This window comes from Cordyceps javanica, chromosome 3, assembly GCF_051103115.1.
Source record: "Cordyceps javanica chromosome 3, complete sequence".
NCBI classification, from domain to species: domain Eukaryota; kingdom Fungi; phylum Ascomycota; class Sordariomycetes; order Hypocreales; family Cordycipitaceae; genus Cordyceps; species Cordyceps javanica.
The window spans coordinates 1,338,034-1,353,016 of NC_139297.1; the positions used below are offsets into that span (position 1 = coordinate 1,338,034).

The window sequence follows — 14,983 nt, forward strand, 5'->3', positions numbered from 1 at the left end:
TGTGCAGATTTGGGACGCCGAAAGGACCAGACGGTTGAGGACCATGACAGGCCACACAGCTCGGGTAGGGTCTCTTGCGTGGAACTCGCATATTCTGACGTCTGGATCCCGCGATAGGCTTATCTATCACAGAGATGTTCGGGCACCAGACCAATGGCTTCGGAAACTTGTAGGCCACAAACAGGAGGTTTGCGGTCTTAAGTGGAACTGTGAGGATGGTCAACTTGCCAGCGGTGGCAACGACAATAAACTAATGGTATGGGATAAGCTGTCGGAATCACCATTATGGAAGTTCTCAGAGCATACAGCTGCGGTGAAGGCGATATCGTGGTCACCGCACCAACGTGGATTGCTTGCATCTGGGGGTGGTACAGCAGATCGGCGCATTATCTTTCACGACACAGTCAAAGGCTCCGTCATCAACGAGATTGATACTGGAAGCCAAGTTTGCAACTTGGCGTGGTCGAAGAACTCCAATGAAATCGTTTCGACCCACGGCTACAGTCAAAACCAAATTGTCGTGTGGAAGTATCCTTCCATGCAACAAGTCGCTAGCCTGACTGGTCATACGTATCGCGTTCTATACCTTGCAATGAGCCCCGATGGGCGAGTTGTGGTAACAGGGGCAGGCGATGAGACACTCCGATTTTGGTCAGTCTTTGGCCGAAGGCCGGGTAGCAAAGAAGATGGGGAAGCTGGTAGTGGGAAATTAGCAGATTGGGGCGTCATTCGATAAGTTCAACAATGCATCATGATTACAGATCCTGATTGCGTGCTTTACTGTCACACAGGCTCTTCAGCAGCCGGGCTCTGGCTATATGTCGCGCATCAGCGTCATGTACAAGCATACACAACGATGCTTGAGCTGTGGCACTTTGATTGATTGTTAGCCAATTGCTGAAACATCCTCAGCAGACCACAGAAACTCTGGATGAAGCTAGTAAGAAGCTGAAGAGACGTTGTCTCGATAGACGGAATGAATTGCCAAAAAAAAGGATGGGAAAGGATAGAACAAGACAGGATATGAATGGACAGGAAATGCCGGAACCGAGCGCCTAACATCCGAAGCTTTATGGCTCGGGAAGCGATTGATTTGTATTTGCATCATGTTTTAGCAGCATAGCGAATTTAATTGGAAGGCATCAATCAATTCTTGGCCGTTGGAAGTGTTAATGTTGTAAACGTGCAATGTGATGAGCCGAGTATCTTACACATGTAGTTGCGATGTGATGCAAGGACAATACAACCCATCCGGCCTTTTGACAACGTAAATTGGTTCATATCTGTATTTCTGTGGTATCAGGTGTTTCAAAAATTCTCAGGTGATTGTTCAAAGAGCGAAAGACAACACCAGCACGCCAACTCGAGGTAATAAAAAAACTAGTGAAAATTCTATACAATCAGCAGACCGACAGACATATCGCTCATCTGCAGGAAACTCGGTCATTGTTTGACGAGACGTTTGCTGCATGCAAACGTCATGCAATCGCTTCTTGGAAGTTTAGCCAACAGCCTTCCTCTCGCGAGCCACATCTCGCGCCCCACCATCAACGCTGGTTGAATTTGCGGTGGTAGTATCATCAAGAAGGGGGATACGGTCGAGGCTTATTGTTCTAGCCATTGCATCCCTCGCAGTAACGGCACTGGGCCCAAGACTAGGCGTACCGGAAGCTCTCTTTGACTGTGGATCAACAACTCCGTTTTCCATTTGTGGTTGCATTAAAGGCGATGTAAGCATGAGTTCCGGTGCGGTCTGCCATTTGACCACCTCGGCCTTCATGGCTTCAAGTTCCTTTTGGAATCGTTTACCGAAAACATCAATGTAATATGTAGAGCCGTTGTATATGCTCCACGCAAACACAACCAGTAGGAAGACAGTTGATGCATAACGGCTAATAAACCACAGTGGGCATGGCAACATAGTGAGGACAGCATATACATACTGAATCATCATAAACGTGGGTTCCTGCAGCGTGTTGGGCATAGATAGAACAAATTTGCCGATCCAGGTCCTAGCATATGAACGGCGAAGCCAGGTAAACGACGTTGGCCGACCAGCGGCAATCTTCTCTCTTCGCCGAACCGTAATGAAGAAATAATAACTGAGTTGCCAGAGAGCATATGGAATGGTACTCCACGCCAGCATAGATACGACATTAGCGTATGCCGTGGCTGATCCGGGCTCTGCTGTTTTGATTGCCCAGATGGCGGGAAAGCGGCCTTGCATCTTTTCTTCGGGGTAGAGATGGACAATACAATGTAAAGTAGCGCATGGCATAATGTGAATGAATAGCGATGTGACTTTGTCGAAGCTGTGGAATACCAGCGAGTTTCGCCACATGATGATGGCGACTGCATTATTGCCGAAGGCCAGGCAAAAAGCCGCAGTGAAGAGTCTCTTGGAGGCTGGGAAAGCCCATAAACTTAGCATGAGAAGCACGTTGACGAAGTAGCAAAGATCAGCCAGGAAGTAATGGTAACCACGACGGTGGTATGTAAACATGCGAATGGGCATGAAATATACAAGTTGGACAGTGTACCAGAGATGGAAGTATTCTGGATAGCCGCCGATGAGATAGCCACTGATGAAGATGTTCATAACGCCACAAATGAAAGATATCTTCTCACGCAAGCTGATGGCTTTTGTGTCATTCCATTGCCTGCCTAGCTTGTCGACGCGCTGCCGCATGCGCTTTCGATAGCGATCAAATTGTTCATCGGCGGAAGGCACCCGGCGCCGCCATTCTTCGACCATGCGGTTTCGTGCGTTATAGGTTTTTGATTTGAGTACATCTCTGGACCGGCGCACTTTATCAGTCTGAGCTGAAATACCCTTCTGAAGCTTTTCTAGCTGCTGGGGCAACGCGAAGTTATCCAAGAGGTCCAGGACCGTGAGACGATCTAGGGGTGGGAGCGAATCCCAGTCGTCATGATAGGAGCTGCTGCCTGAGAAGGAAGGATGCCTTGAGAGTTTTGGGCTTTTGGGAGTTGTTGCACTCAAGCTGGGCGTGTCGAGGATCGTCGGATCGGGCGGCGAAGAGCTTAGTGGTGAGGCTAGGCCAGGCTCAATCTGATGTTCGTCGCACACCGGTTCTCGAAACGCTGCATTTGGAGTCGGGATCGGCAGCGCGGCCATCAGTTCATCGTCCATTTTGACGTCTTAGCAGAAGATTGCTTCGAAACTATGCTATGGCGGGTTAATACTAGTCGAGAGCGGTAGAAATTGTGAGATATTCTCGGCGCGGGCGACTCCCGAGGCGGTAAACGAGGCATACCTTTCGCTGTGCTGCTGGGGATTAGCCGCAGCAAATCGCCACAGACAGTAGGTAAGAAAGCGACGACAGCGGAAGAATCTGGGGAGACAGACAGGGAAAAGAATGTCGGAGGTAATAAGGTGCAGACGACGTGGGATGGCGCGGTCTGACGGCAGAATACTGACCAGGTATTTTCGCCGCAGTCATGTGTAACAACAGCCGTGCACGTTGCGTGTGCTGATGTATGTATTTATTACATGAGCCTGTCGAACTGGCAAGTGGATACCTTTTTGGGGAGGTACCTACTTAGCTGGATTCGCAACAGACCCGCGAAATTCATAACCGCCTACTCGTACCTACTTACCTACTTACGAAGTACCTCCTTTCAGGGCAACTACCCGCGACAATAGCAGTAAGTATCAGTAGCTGTACTTGAAGGCGAGGTACCGTTATTAGTGGAGACTCTCGCTCTAAGTAGTAGAGTGTTTTGTTGAGGCCTACTTAAAGGTACCTATGGAATCGCAGCTCATTGCACGTGTGAGTTTGCCTAGGCACTTGTGCATCGGCTGGCCTTCGACTTCAACCACTCATATCTAAGCTAGTTTGGTAACTCGTCACCTGGCCAGGGCTGTGAATGACAGAATCAGATGACAGTGATTGTGAACACTCATTTGAAGCTATTCAACTTGCGTTGTCTTAAACATCCAGGGTCTTCTCTCCCTCTAGGTTCCCACGCTAAGTAACTCAAATCACAACCTTGGAGGTAGATACATACATAGTATAGCCTCTAATAATCGGAGTGTGATTGATGGTAAGGAGAAACTTTGGGGGGAAGTCTGCTGCAAGGCTGCTTCAACGAGTATTTCATGTTGATAGTCTGGCTCTGCGTGGCGTATCACTGACGTCGGAAGATGCATCAGTCACCTCGTGGATTACACCGCATAGACATCATCGACTTAAAAGTACTTTGCCTTTTGGTAGCAAAGTTTTCACTGTGCCAGTCACCTGTGCGGGAACGCAGTAAACCCTGCCATACTCGGATGGCTCTTCTGTTGGTGGCTCGGCTTAGTAGAGTACAGATGGTGGTCTGTGCACACCCTCCCCTCCATGTTGCCCTGACGCCAATTGCGCGACGCGTTCCGCAACCAGTCGTTCGCATCAAACTTGCGCCGCATTGCAGAAGACCTCCCCGCGTAGTGTCTCGCTATTATGAATGACAGTAAGATCCGGCAATCTTCCGAGAGCAGCCAATCATATCAATAATCGCGTGAGCTCACTGTACCACGCGATCGCACAGATTACGCCCTTTGCAACCGCTTCGCCTATCACTGCCAACAGCCCCTCGTGCCAGAACAGACCACATCGCATCTCTCCACTGCTACACGCCGTTGACAGATCATCATTGTCGCAGGTGATTTCAAGTCCCAGCCGCCGCAATGGGAAAACTCAATCGACTCGAACTTTTCAGTACGTTTTCGTCGTGCCCTAGTCGTTGCGAACGCGACCAGAAGTTCTAACACTGCTCGTAGATTTCAAATCCTACAAAGGCCATCATACGCTTCTGTTTGGTGACTCATATTTTACTTCAATTATCGGGCCTAATGGATCTGGAAAATCCAACTCGTAAGTCGAGATTAGATCGCGCAAAGCCATCTACTTGCTAATCCATTTATAGCATGGATGCCATCTCGTTTGTCCTTGGCATAAAATCCTCTCATCTTCGATCCGCACACCTTAAAGACCTAGTCTACCGGGGCCGAGTATTGAAAACGTCCAAAATCAACGATGACGGATCGGCTGCAACGAATGGCACACAACCAAGCGATGACAAGGCCTCTCGGGGAGATCCAAAAACCGCATGGGTTATGGCTGTGTATGAAGATGACGGTGGCGAAGAACACAGGTGGAAACGCTCTATCACGAACCAAGGTGCCAGTGAATATCGCATCAATGACCGAAGCGTTACTGCACAGCAATACAACGCGGCTCTGGAAAGTGAAAACATTCTCATCAAGGCAAGAAACTTCTTGGTCTTTCAAGGAGACGTAGAGGCAATCGCCTCTCAATCGCCACAGGACCTCACACGCCTGATTGAACATATCTCTGGAAGCCTGGAATACAAACAAGAGTACGAGACTCTGCAAGCTGCCGCTGAGCAGGCTGTGGAGAACCAAAATTTTCAGCTTCACAGGCGGCGCGGCATTAATTCCGAAATCAAGCAATACCGCGAGCAAAAAAGAGAAGCCGACAACTTCCAAAAGAAGATGGACGAGAAGGATACTGCCATTGTCACGCAGTGTCTCTGGAAGCTGTTTCATTTCCAGAAAGCCATGGATGAATCCAGTGCTGCCATTCACAATCACCATGAGGATCTGAAAGAACTGCGACGCAATGTTGAAACTTACGAAGGACAACTCGAAACGGCGCGTCGAGAACAAATATCAGTCTCGCGACGCGTTGGTCGAGTGGACCGAGAGATTCGACAGAAGGAGCGCTCGATTGAGGATCGCCAAAATGCGGTTGTACCACTCGATGAGAAAATCCACGAGTCATCGCAGCAAGTTGATCGACTGCAGTCTCAAAGCCAGAAAGTTGCAAAGGAGCGAGACGAGCAAGCAGATATTGTGCAAAAAGTGCAGAATGATGTCGAGAGCGTCAATAAGGCTCAGTCCATCTTCGAAAAGAATACTCAAGAGCAGATGCAGAGGCAAGGTGGAGCAATTAGTGACGCTGACCGCAAAGAGTACAACACGCTTCGCAGTGAAGTCATTGCCCGCTCCGGTACTGATCATACCAAGCTAGAAAACCTTGAGAGACAACGCAAGTCTGATGAAGTGACTGTCAATAACTTGAAAGGCAAGGTAGACAGCATTACGGCGGCCATCACTAAAACAGAATCTGAGCTCAGCAGTGTGGGAGAAAGGAAAGATGCCGTGGAGTCTATTGTCAAAGATCTGTCCAGTGACATCGCCGCTAGGAAGAAAGAGTTCAACCAGCTACAATCCGAGCGCGTTCGCACCAATCAAAAACGGACGGAACTTGAAGAAAAGCTGGAGGATGTTGCGAAAAAGCTACGAGAGGCTGACGATGGGCGTCGCCAGAATGACCGTGAGACGCGACTAAAAGATATGGTTGCATCGCTGAGACGTATCTTCCCTGGCGTTCGAGGTAGAATCGGCGATCTGTGCACACCTAAGCAAAAGAAATACGATGAAGCCATCATCGTGGCTCTAGGGAGAGATTTTGACTCGGTAGTCGTCGACACAGAGAAAACAGGCGTTGAATGCGTTCAGTATCTAAAGGAACAACGATTTGCGCCAATGACATTTATTCCCTTGGACAATATCAAGGTCAATGCTGTCAACACGTCTGTCAAGGGCATTACTGGGGCTAGACTTACTATTGACACTATCAATTTTGATTCATCTGTTGAGCGCGCGTTGTCTTACGCATGCGGAAGCTCTGTGGTATGCGAAACGTTGGATGTCGCCAAACACATCTGCTATGAGAAGAGGATTCCTGTCAAGGCGGTCACTCTAGAAGGCTATGTCATTCACAAAGCTGGTTTAATGACTGGTGGCCGCGGGCCGGAACCCAAAGGCGGTAAGCGAAAGTTCGAAGAGGCCGACGTTCAAAACCTCCAAAGAATGGCTGCGAAACTAAAAGAAGAGATTGACCGTCTCCCCAGAGCTGACCGACGGGGCAGCAAGGAAGAATCACTGCAAATCGAGCTTGGTGGATTGGAGCGCCGTGTTAAAGCTACCAAGGAAGAGCTCGTCGTATTTCAAGAAAACTTCTCTAGCAAGAAGCGAGAGTTGGAGAACCAGAAGAAACAACTTCGGGAAATGCAGCCGAAATACAAAGAACAAGCGAAGCAATTTGAGAGCACAGTTTCCACTGTACAACAATTCCAAAACGCAATCGGCAAGGTTGAAGACAAAATTTTCTCTGCTTTCTGCAAACGACTTGGGTATAGCGATATTCGAGCCTTTGATGCCTCGCAAGGAAAGCTGGAGCAGGAGGCCTCGGAGAAGAGAAATCAGTATGAGGTCCAGAAGCAGCGTCTTGAAAGCCGTCTTAAATGGGAAGTGGCCCGACACGGCGATACCGAGGCCCGTATAAAGAGAATGCAAGAGCAAATCAAGCGTTTGAAGCAAGACATCAATGGCTATACCAAAGAGAAGGTGGATATTGAAAAGGAAATGCACGAAGAACAAGACGAGCTTGACGCTCTCAGAGAGACGTTAGAAGAGCACCAAGCGGATCTTGCGGAGAAGAGTGAGCGTGTCAACGAGGCCAAAGCCGAGGTACTACAGCGTGGCAAGGATATTGAAGCCCTGCACAAGAATATAAACGCCCTGGAAACGACGCTTCAAAAGAACAGTGCTGGCAAGTCAGGTTTGCTTCGAAGATGCCGTCTTGAGCAAATTCAAATTCCTCTTGCGGAGGGCGCGCTGGATGATTTACCCAATGAAGATGACTTGCTGCGCCAGGATCCAGATGCTATGGATGTCGATGCTGAGGGCGAAGAATTGGTTGATCTTGCTCTGGACGACCATGGTATCGAAATCAACTTTGATGGCTTAGACGACGATTTGAAGCAGGTAAGTAATTCGAAGAAGAAGAAGTTCCGTTTACAGATGTGTCAAAAGCTAAACGAAATGACTAGACTGATGACGCGACCGTGGACGATTCCCTCACAGAACGCATCACCACCTTGACCACCGAGCTGGAAAAGCTGAATCCCAATATGCGTGCCATGGAACGGCTTGAGAGTGTCGAGTCTCGCCTGAAACAAACCGATCAAGAATATGAGGACTCAAAAACTGCTGCTCAGGAGGCGAAGGAGGCTTTTGGCAATATCAAGCAGAAACGATACGAAATTTTTAACAACGCATTCACACATATTCAGGAGCAGATCTCGCATGTCTACAAAGATCTAACCCGGTCAGATGCTTACCCTCTTGGTGGCCAGGCCTATCTTGACATCGAGGAAGACACGGACATGCCGTACTTGTCTGGAATCAAATATCACGCCATGCCTCCTTTAAAGAGATTTCGAGACATGGAACACCTCTCTGGTGGCGAGAAAACCATGGCAGCGTTAGCGCTTCTCTTCGCTATTCATAGCTACCAACCCAGCCCGTTCTTCGTTCTTGATGAAGTTGACGCAGCACTGGATAATGCGAATGTTGATAAGATCAAGAAATACATCCGCGAGCACGCTGGCCCTGGCATGCAATTTATTGTCATCAGCTTGAAGACCGGGCTCTTTCAAGATAGTGAGAGCCTGGTTGGGGTCTATCGAGACCAAGAAGTCAACAGCTCGAGGACTTTAACATTGGATGTGAGTTGACAATCATCTATCAGCACTGAACATTGACTAATTATCCGTCATGTAGCTGAGAAAATATGCGTGAAACGGGAAACACTAGCATGCGTGAAACCGGAAACACTAGTTCTAGCTATGAGAGTAATTTTGCAAGAATTTTTGGCGTTTTGTACTGAAAGAGCCTGCCTTTTGATGATTTGTCCATAGTCTATGCCGAATGGCTGCTGATATTAGTGCACTTCCACAGTAGATCTTTTCCAACCGATTCAAAAGGGCGGTGACTCAATTTGTTGCTTGCACAAACAAAATTAATGCCCCTTTAATTTGGGTATCTGATCCGATCTACTGACAGGAATACTAAGTACAGTGGGGAGACAAAAGTTTCGCTCGGTACCCTATTTTACACTAAAATACGGATATACTACTTTTATATAGCTATTTCTCTATTATAAAAAAAAATCAAATATATTATTAGATATAAATAACTAGTTTAAAGCTAAAGAATTCTAAGTATTTTTTTAGTTAATTTAATATATTTAAGGGAATTATAATAATTTAAAGAAAAGTATTTTAAAATAAATAGATTTTACTAACAAATTTTTTAAAAATAATAACTTCTAGCTTTAATTTTATATATCTAGGCTTACTTATAAGAGAAATTAAAAACTATACTAGATAGTTAAAGGAATAAATTATTTAATTAGATTTTCTTTAATATTTAGTTATATAAGGTTATTAAATAATTAGTATTTTAAGGAGGTATATTTTAGTATAAAATGGGCTACCGAGCGGAATTCTTGTCAGCCCACTGTACTCTGGTGTCCCCACTTTAGCTAGCTTGCGCCGTGGAAGGCATCTACCTGTTCTTCGCATCTTTCATTCCACACTACATCAGCTGGGCAAACGTCGCCCATCCCAGAATCGGTCATCGTATGCGCATACATCTCCGCTAGTGGATCAACCAAAGAATCCGCTCGCCTGCATGAATGAAAGCGAAGACGTGGCGGCTGAGCCATTTCGATCCACCAGATTCTGGCGACGATCTTGTGCATGGCAGAGCTTCTGCGCGAACCGCAAGCTAACAGCGGCGAATCAAATTCTTAGAAAATCGATTTCAAGATATACATATACAGACTGAACGATTTGCATAGCCCACCACTATGGATCTTGCAGTCACACTTGTCAAGTCGGTGATGCGGGCGTTCTACTCCACTAGAGATGTTCTGGTGATAGACGCGCTTATCCTACATGAAGCGTATGGCTTGCTCACATTGAATGCGGCCAAGGACCTGGAGCTAATAGCTACATAGTCTTCGTGACGATGATTTAGCCTATTTGATGGCCACAAACCCCAAGGACCTCCATAAAATCTGTGGAAAACTTCGAGAAGACAGATTCTTGACTGTGTGAGTTTCTGGTTGGTTCCCTGGTAAATGCGAACATGGCTAACAGTGACGGTATAATAGACATACAAGGCCAGAGCTTCGAGAGGGTAATCCCCGACCGAGCAACCGCACATGGTACTACATCAACTACCGGCACACCATTGATGCCATAAAGTGGCGCGTATACACAATCGACAAAGATGTCCAAGGGACAACAGAGAGAACGACAGAAAAGAAAGAATACGTTTGCTCGTTCTGTAAGGCTGAATGGTCGCCTTTGGAGGTGTTAGATAGCCATGGCCCGAACGGTTTCTTGTGCCATCGCTGTGGCCATGTCCTTACCTTTGAAGCAGATCGCAATGCTGGCGGCCATGAACAGTCCACTCGGCTCAACGACCAATTCAAGTTCATAAGTGAGCTACTACAGAAAATTGACAGTGTACACATACCAGAGTGTGATTTTGATCACGCCCTCGCAAAGGCCAGACCGGTGGTTCGCGACGCCACACATCAAGTCGCGGCAACGATGCCCATGGACTCGAGTATGAATAGACCGATGGCCGTCAAGGGACTAACGAATACAGGCCCACAGTCCATCTCTGTTAACATCTCAACTGTTGAGGGTGCATCCGAGGCGGAAAAGGAAGCAGAAATAGCGCGGCGAGAAAAATTGGCGGCGCAGAATGCGCTGCCGTCGTGGATGTCGAACAGCACTGTTACGGGAGAATCTTTTGCGGGCGGTCCTGGAATAAGCTCTACGATCGTCAACAATGAAATTAGACCTAATGACGATTCAAAGCAGAAACACGTAGATAGCAAGGCTATCGCTCAAATCGACGACGTCTTTGAAACGCTCAAAGCTGAAGCTGCTCAGAGGAGGCAAGCTGGCTCCGACGAAGAGGAGGGCTCTGAAGAGGAGGAGGAGGATGACTTTGAAGATGTCCCAACTGATGACAAGAATTCCACTTTGGGCACACCAACTATTAACCAAGCGATGAAGCGAGACCCATCTGATGAGCTTTCGAAAGATGAATCTAGCTTGGAAGAACACATCAGAAAAAGGGCAAAACTCGAGCCTTGCGTTAAAGTAGAAGGGGCTGTCAAGGTTCACGACAGCGGGGAGGATGAAGATGAAGATGACGAAATGGAGTTCGAAGATGTGTAGTAGCTTGACAGTGCTACATCGTTCAATGACGCAAATGGCAGAAGTGGGCCAGTCATCTATGAAAACAGGGATTGGGAAGCTGCGGTAGCTTTCAAAACCGTCTTTTGTTGATTAATACAGGACGTTCGACCGATTTCCCCCTGCAACATAGATCTCGTGTTGATGTGTCTAGATATTATTTGTTTTCCCATGTGGAAGTTCTACTCAGTATACGTATCCCACGCGTGGCGATAGGTAACAAGTACCTATGGAGTACCTGCCCCACCCACGCGCCGCCGTCTCACTAAAACCCATTTCACTGTGAGTCCTCTCTCACGTCTCTCAACTCAACCTCGTGTCTACTTACACGTTCCTCCTTCGCTTTGGCGGGACTTTGGCTTTTGCTGATTCATGGCATAGCACCTCGGCCAGATTGGCTCTGCATTGTCATCGGAGTGTCTTTCACTTGTTTGTGAGCTGAAAACCTGGCATGATGCCACTTTCCCTGCCAGTCATCTATCTGCTGGATACACATTTGACGCCCGAAGATTTGTGCGATTTGGAAGAGAGTATACCAACTCTGACTCACGACATCAATGAGGCTGAAGTGGTGCTGGGCAGAGTCTCCCGCAAACAGCGTGCCCAGTTTGAACTGCGACGATTAAAGTTGGAGACAGAGCCCATCGAAAATAGTTCAGCAGAGAATAACTCCATCGAAGGAGGAATATCAAGTGAGCGAATATATGAGCGCCGAAAGCTAGAAGTGTCAGAACCGACTTTCGAACTAGACAACCCTCTCGTCAGAGTCGTGAATTTATCATGGCTCACGGAGTCGCTGGAAAATGGCGTACTGATGCCAATTGCAAGCTATGTTGTCTACGAGGGTAGAAAGCGAGGACGCAGAGTATCGAGTCTCATTGACAGTCGAGCTAATTCGGACCAACAAGCAACCAACGGCATCCTTGACCGCGCTGCAGCTGAAATGGGAGAGTTCGGCAGCCAGTTGACACACGAGCATAAAGAAAGAGAAGAAGTAAGGGCAAAAGGAAAAGAGAATCTCCAATTTGACGATCGCAGTACAGAAAATACCATTCCGAAACCAACTTTGCTCCGCCGGTCGCCGTCAGAATTCGAAATGCCTCTACCCCCTATCCCAAGCTATCTTCACACAACTTATTCATGCCAGCGACCCACCCCAGTAAATCCACCAAACACTGATTTCATCGAGGAACTGAAGAGAATACGAACAGTCCGACTTTTGCAGGGTGACAAAGTGGGAGTAAGGGCATACTCGACATCCATCGCCTCAATAGCGGCGTATCCGTACATGATACATAGCCCTCAAGGTACCAATCTTGCCTATAATCCGGAGCTCTGGCCGAAGTACTGAAATTCACCACCGCTACAGAAGTGTCTCGCCTGCCAGGTTGCAGCAATAAACTTGCCAAGCTGTATCAGGAATGGCACGAAACGGGGCAAACCGAAGAGATGCGGATATCCGAGGCAGACCCAAAAGTGGGCGTGCTAAGAACATTTTACAACATCTGGGGGGTGGGTGATACCAATGCACGATTGTTCTACGAAAAAGGTACATCAATATTAAACCAGTCGCGAAGACGATAAATAATGACATGCTCGATTAGGATGGCGCGATCTAGATGACATTGTGGAATATGGCTGGCAATCGCTTAGCCGTGTTCAACAGATTGGGCTTAAATATTACGAAGAGTTTCAAAGCAAGATTTATCGCGAGGAAGTTGCGCAAGTTGCGGATATTATCCTGGAACACGCTTGCCGACTGGACCAAAATTATGAGATGGCTGTTGTGGGTGGCTATCGGAGAGGCCGAGAGGAAAGTGGAGATGTTGATGTCATCTTGACACATAAAGAAGAGTCCAAGACATTCAAGCTGCTTGAAAATGTTGTTCTGAGTCTTGAGAAGGACGAGTACATTACACACACGCTGAGTCTGTCAACAAGGAACAGCGACCGGGGACAAGTGCCCCTTCCGTGGAAAGGCGAAACCAGTACATGGGCTACAGGATTTGACACTCTTGACAAGGCAATGGTTGTATGGCTCGATCCGAAGAGGGCGGGTGCGCTGCACCGGCGTGTCGACATCATCGTGAGCCCGTGGAAGACGGTTGGATGCGCCGTCTTGGGCTGGAGCGGTGAAACGACATTTCAACGAGATCTCCGGCGATACTGCAAGAAAGAAAGGGGGCTCAAGTTTGACAGTAGTGGTATTCGCAGCCGGAGAAATGGTACCTGGGTCGACTTTGAGTGTGGTGATTCGGGTGCGAATAGCATAGAGGAAGCTGAAAAACGTGTATTTGACGGACTAGGGATTCCATGGCGGCATCCATGGGAGCGATGTACGGGCTAGTCGGGATGATGTAATTAGCACCATGAGAGGAGCAGAGGCATGGCGGAATCTATGATTGCACAAATACAATTCAGATTTAGCTGTAGTCATCTGTATTGATTTCAGCTGCTAGCCCACTGGTGTAACACCATAATAACCTGCGGCTGACTATGCGTCACGATCATCTCATATTGAGACCTGGGCTTCAAGAACTTAGAAGAGAAGTTGGTAACATGTGTAAGCAGCGATGCCCTTTAGAACAAGGTCGCTAGCGAAACTGCCGACAAAGCCGCTACAGAGAAAGCGTCAGAGGAAGAACGGTAATGGTATGGTGGGGTTGTCAACTCACAGTAGACGACCCTTGGGGCCAGCATCGCTGGTGTAGCCGAGGACATAAAGCAGCCGAGAGAAAGACCAAATGCCGCCAGTGATGGCTGCGGAAACGGGGTGCTGGATACCGGCTACGAAGAGGGCGCCGAGGAAAGGAGCCAAATTCTCCGTGTAATTGGCGTGGGCACGCTGGGCTGTTGAAGGCAGGTACGTGTTAGCACACCAGAAATCAGCTCGCTTTGCTTCAAGTGAGATAGATGGATATATGAAGAGAAAACGAGAGCCAGGGAGAGCCACGTGGGCGAAGCAACGTACCACAGTTGAACTTCGCGGCGCTCGGGTTCTTAGCCACCTCTTCGTCTGAGGCATAAGGGGCAGGGTACGGGACCTTGGCGAGTTTTCTGAACGTGGAAGTGCGCGACATGTGGAAGGTGTTGAGAAAGAAGGTGGAGGTAGCAACAGCTAGCACATAGCTAAACAGAGAGCCGGTTAGCAACTTGTAATTGCGCCCTGTCGCATCGGCGGCTTTTCTCTCACCCGTACTGATCGGAAATCTCAAGCGAAAGAGGCATATTGGTGACAGTGAGTGCTTCTATAGAGGATGTTTGTAAACAAAAGAATCGATATGGGACAATTGAGGGATGTGTGCGAGTGTAAGAATGTGTAGAGCGTGTGCTGGGAATGTTCAAAGTAGGACAGCTGCCGCTTAAATGTATTTGCCGGTTACTTCGCCGGCCGCCGACTTATCTGCAAGATACTGCCATCCAAATTACCTACTTTTAGGGTACCTGACTACCTTCTTAAGTAGCTACCAGTAGCTGCAGAGATGTGCTGTGCGGCTGTTACCTGCTAGTGGGGTTCGAGGCTCGGGTGGGGGCAGTTCTGGAGTTTGCGTTGGGCGGAGTCCTCACTCGAGGCCGCCCCCTGCTGTAGATGGCGGACATCGAGGAGGAGCTGCGGAGAAGCAACTACGCCTGGATTCAGGGCGCAGATTACATCATCACGGATGGACGGTCTGGACTGACGTTACCAGCTCTTGCTACCACCTCGAATACATGGCGACGGATCATCGGCCAAGCGGTAGCCCGTCTCGAAATCTCCAAGAGCCGATAGGCAGATTTAGCGACACTCCGATGTAATAATCGCGGAAGAAGTACCAGTGTAAGATCGCTT

General features: G+C 48.2%; 4 protein-coding genes across 4 annotated transcripts; 2 read left to right on the forward strand and 2 right to left on the reverse strand.

The window, feature by feature from the left end:
- Positions 1 to 1,501: 1,501 nt before the first annotated feature.
- V2A60_004637 (glycerophosphocholine acyltransferase) lies at positions 1,502 to 3,151 on the reverse strand (the record flags this gene model as incomplete). Its single annotated transcript, XM_083255954.1, has 1 exon — positions 1,502 to 3,151. One exon carries the CDS (start codon positions 3,149 to 3,151, stop codon positions 1,502 to 1,504), a length of 1,650 nt encoding a protein of 549 aa, XP_083112080.1.
- Positions 3,152 to 4,690: 1,539 nt separating this feature from the next.
- On the forward strand, positions 4,691 to 8,674 carry V2A60_004638 (uncharacterized protein; the record flags this gene model as incomplete). Its single annotated transcript, XM_083255955.1, has 5 exons — positions 4,691 to 4,721; positions 4,784 to 4,877; positions 4,930 to 7,858; positions 7,924 to 8,601; positions 8,657 to 8,674. The coding sequence occupies 5 exons, from the start codon at positions 4,691 to 4,693 to the stop codon at positions 8,672 to 8,674; spliced, it is 3,750 nt and encodes a 1,249-aa protein (XP_083112081.1).
- A 1,072-nt stretch (positions 8,675 to 9,746) lies between these two features.
- V2A60_004639 (uncharacterized protein) lies at positions 9,747 to 11,136 on the forward strand (the record flags this gene model as incomplete). The annotated part of the gene is made up of 3 exons (XM_083255956.1): positions 9,747 to 9,841; positions 9,897 to 9,992; positions 10,053 to 11,136. The coding sequence occupies 3 exons, from the start codon at positions 9,747 to 9,749 to the stop codon at positions 11,134 to 11,136; spliced, it is 1,275 nt and encodes a 424-aa protein (XP_083112082.1).
- Positions 11,137 to 13,693: 2,557 nt separating this feature from the next.
- Positions 13,694 to 14,382, reverse strand: V2A60_004640 (MAPEG family protein; the record flags this gene model as incomplete). The annotated part of the gene is made up of 4 exons (XM_083255957.1): positions 13,694 to 13,772; positions 13,830 to 14,004; positions 14,126 to 14,283; positions 14,348 to 14,382. 4 exons carry the CDS (start codon positions 14,380 to 14,382, stop codon positions 13,694 to 13,696), a joined length of 447 nt encoding a protein of 148 aa, XP_083112083.1.
- Between the last annotated feature and the right edge of the window lie 601 nt (positions 14,383 to 14,983).